The sequence below is a fragment of the Stegastes partitus genome, unplaced genomic scaffold (genome assembly GCF_000690725.1).
Source record: "Stegastes partitus isolate 25-593 unplaced genomic scaffold, Stegastes_partitus-1.0.2 Scaffold1716, whole genome shotgun sequence".
NCBI classification, from domain to species: domain Eukaryota; kingdom Metazoa; phylum Chordata; class Actinopteri; family Pomacentridae; genus Stegastes; species Stegastes partitus.
The window spans coordinates 32,069-34,150 of NW_007579447.1; the positions used below are offsets into that span (position 1 = coordinate 32,069).

The window sequence follows — 2,082 nt, forward strand, 5'->3', positions numbered from 1 at the left end:
CAGAGCGCCTTTTGGGCAAGTGAGTGGTGTACAGCCATTGTTAAGTCAATTAATCAGAAAAGCATGTTGGAAAAGGTCTGAAAAGGGCAAAAGCTTGTGGAATGTACAGTGCAGAGAGGACTGGTGTTCATGGTGACCCTGCCTTTTCGTGTTCGATGGTTTCTTTGGTTGGCAATGTGTTCTTCTCTTGAGTCTCCGTCTTCTTCAGCTTGGATTTGTCAAAGCTTTCGCCTTCAGCATGATGCCCCCTCATCACGGTTCATGGTGTCTTTTGCTCGCCTCCTGATTTCTATCTATACGATCAAGGAGGCCGTAGAAATCAGGAGGCGTGGCCCGTGGGGCAAATCTGACAGACTGCCAGGCGGGTCACACCTCCAGGAAACCACCAGCTGATAGAAACACGTCACCACAGACGTCAGTGATGTTTCAGAGGAAGACTGAAGTGACAGTCGAAACATGTCAAAGGCAAAAACGGCTCCGATCTAAAAAAAATACTCATTGTCTGATAAAAAAAGGAACCTTATACCTGGGAGTCGACATGCTCACATGGGGGATGTCTTGACGTATGTGGCATTCGGGATTTTGGGGCAGTCCACACGAACACACTGGAAAGCACCATATGTGTTGATGCACATCTGGTCCTTTGTGCAGTTGTTTTGTCTTGTGGCACATTCATCAATATCTGTGGGAAAATTAAAAACACAGAGCCATTTATTTAAACAAAAAATACTAGTTTGGACTGTATGAAAATTGAATTTACTTCTATTTTAGGGAACTGCAACTGACGCCATTACTTACAACAATAAATTCACTAATGTTTCTTAAATGTATTTCCTCCAGGGAGGAATTTATTTAATGTTTACAGGAGATAGCATTTTATTGGATGTGTCCCACAAGTAAGTTCTGCAGTTTTACTTCATGATTGATGACATTCTGCATCATATACCAGAAACTTTGAATTCTGCTGCGTACACGTTTTCCAAATAAACAAAAGAAAAGTGGCTAATTGTTGCCTTTTCATTCTGTTGACTGACTTCTTTGTAAATAAGGGCTTATCTTCAATGATTCCTCGATATTTAAACAGAGGTTGAATGAATTAATGAGTAGAGAAGAAAGGACTAAACACAGTGAAACAGTGAGCTCACCTTTGCAGCTGCGTCCATCGCGGGTCACGTTGTATCCAGCAGGACAGGAACAGCGATAGCCTCCAGCAGTGTTAACACAAGCATGTAAACACAACCTGCCGGCCTGCCCGTTGTGGAAGAGCTCACATTCATCTATATCTGTAATGCATCACACACATACAGGTAGATCCCACATTCAGAAGCATTATAATAGTGATCATGTGCAGCTGAGGGTTGATTAAGGTGAACGTATGAGGCGCACCAGTGCAGATGTTGCTGTCTCTGCCAGAGATGGTGTATCCTGGCTCACAGGTGCAGTGGGTGGTCCCCTGGACCGTAGTGCAACGTGACGGACGAACAAAGGGCCCAGCGGTGGCAGCTGGCAGGGTAGAGGCGGCGGCCGTGGCTGGGGAGGTGGCGGCAGAGGTGTTCGTCATGGTGACAAAGACTGAATGTCAGAGGAGAGGTAAGAGGTAAGCAACGGTTTCTTGTTTCTTGTTTCTTGTTTCTTGTTTATTAGGATCCCCATTAGCACCAGCATAAGCATCGGCTATTCTTCCTGGGGTCCACACACATACACACAATCTCATTTATACACACAACAACAACAAACAAAACAAAACATAACAACTCGTCTCGTTAACTTTACAAAATAAGGAAGAGAAACAACTTGTCATTCAGTACACTATACATTAAATCATATACAGAATTATAGATCCATCATTATTAATCTGGAACACATAATTCTTCATCATAGACACACAATCAGAATGATCTTACACAACATCTTATCAGTCCAGTTCTTCAACCAATTGTATCCAAGAAAATAGGGCAAAGAAACTACAGCTACAGGTAACGGTGGTTAGCTGTAGTAAAATGCAACTTGCTGTAATATCCAACCCACACTTGAGCGTCGTTTATTCATCTGACAGCATGTGACGGACATCACTGATGCACC

The 2,082-nt window shown here is 43.3% G+C and overlaps 1 protein-coding gene across 1 annotated transcript in view; it reads right to left on the minus strand.

The window, feature by feature from the left end:
- Nucleotides 1-542: 542 nt before the first annotated feature.
- Nucleotides 543-2,082, minus strand: part of LOC103372220 (fibulin-7) — a 9,595-nt gene continuing 8,055 nt past the window's right edge. The window contains exons 5-7 of the mRNA XM_008301796.1: nt 1,387-1,572; nt 1,146-1,283; nt 543-682 (exon numbers count right to left, since the gene is read on the minus strand). Of these exons, the coding sequence (XP_008300018.1) occupies nt 543-682; nt 1,146-1,283; nt 1,387-1,572 (464 nt within the window). The remainder of the gene's footprint in view (nt 683-1,145; nt 1,284-1,386; nt 1,573-2,082) is intronic.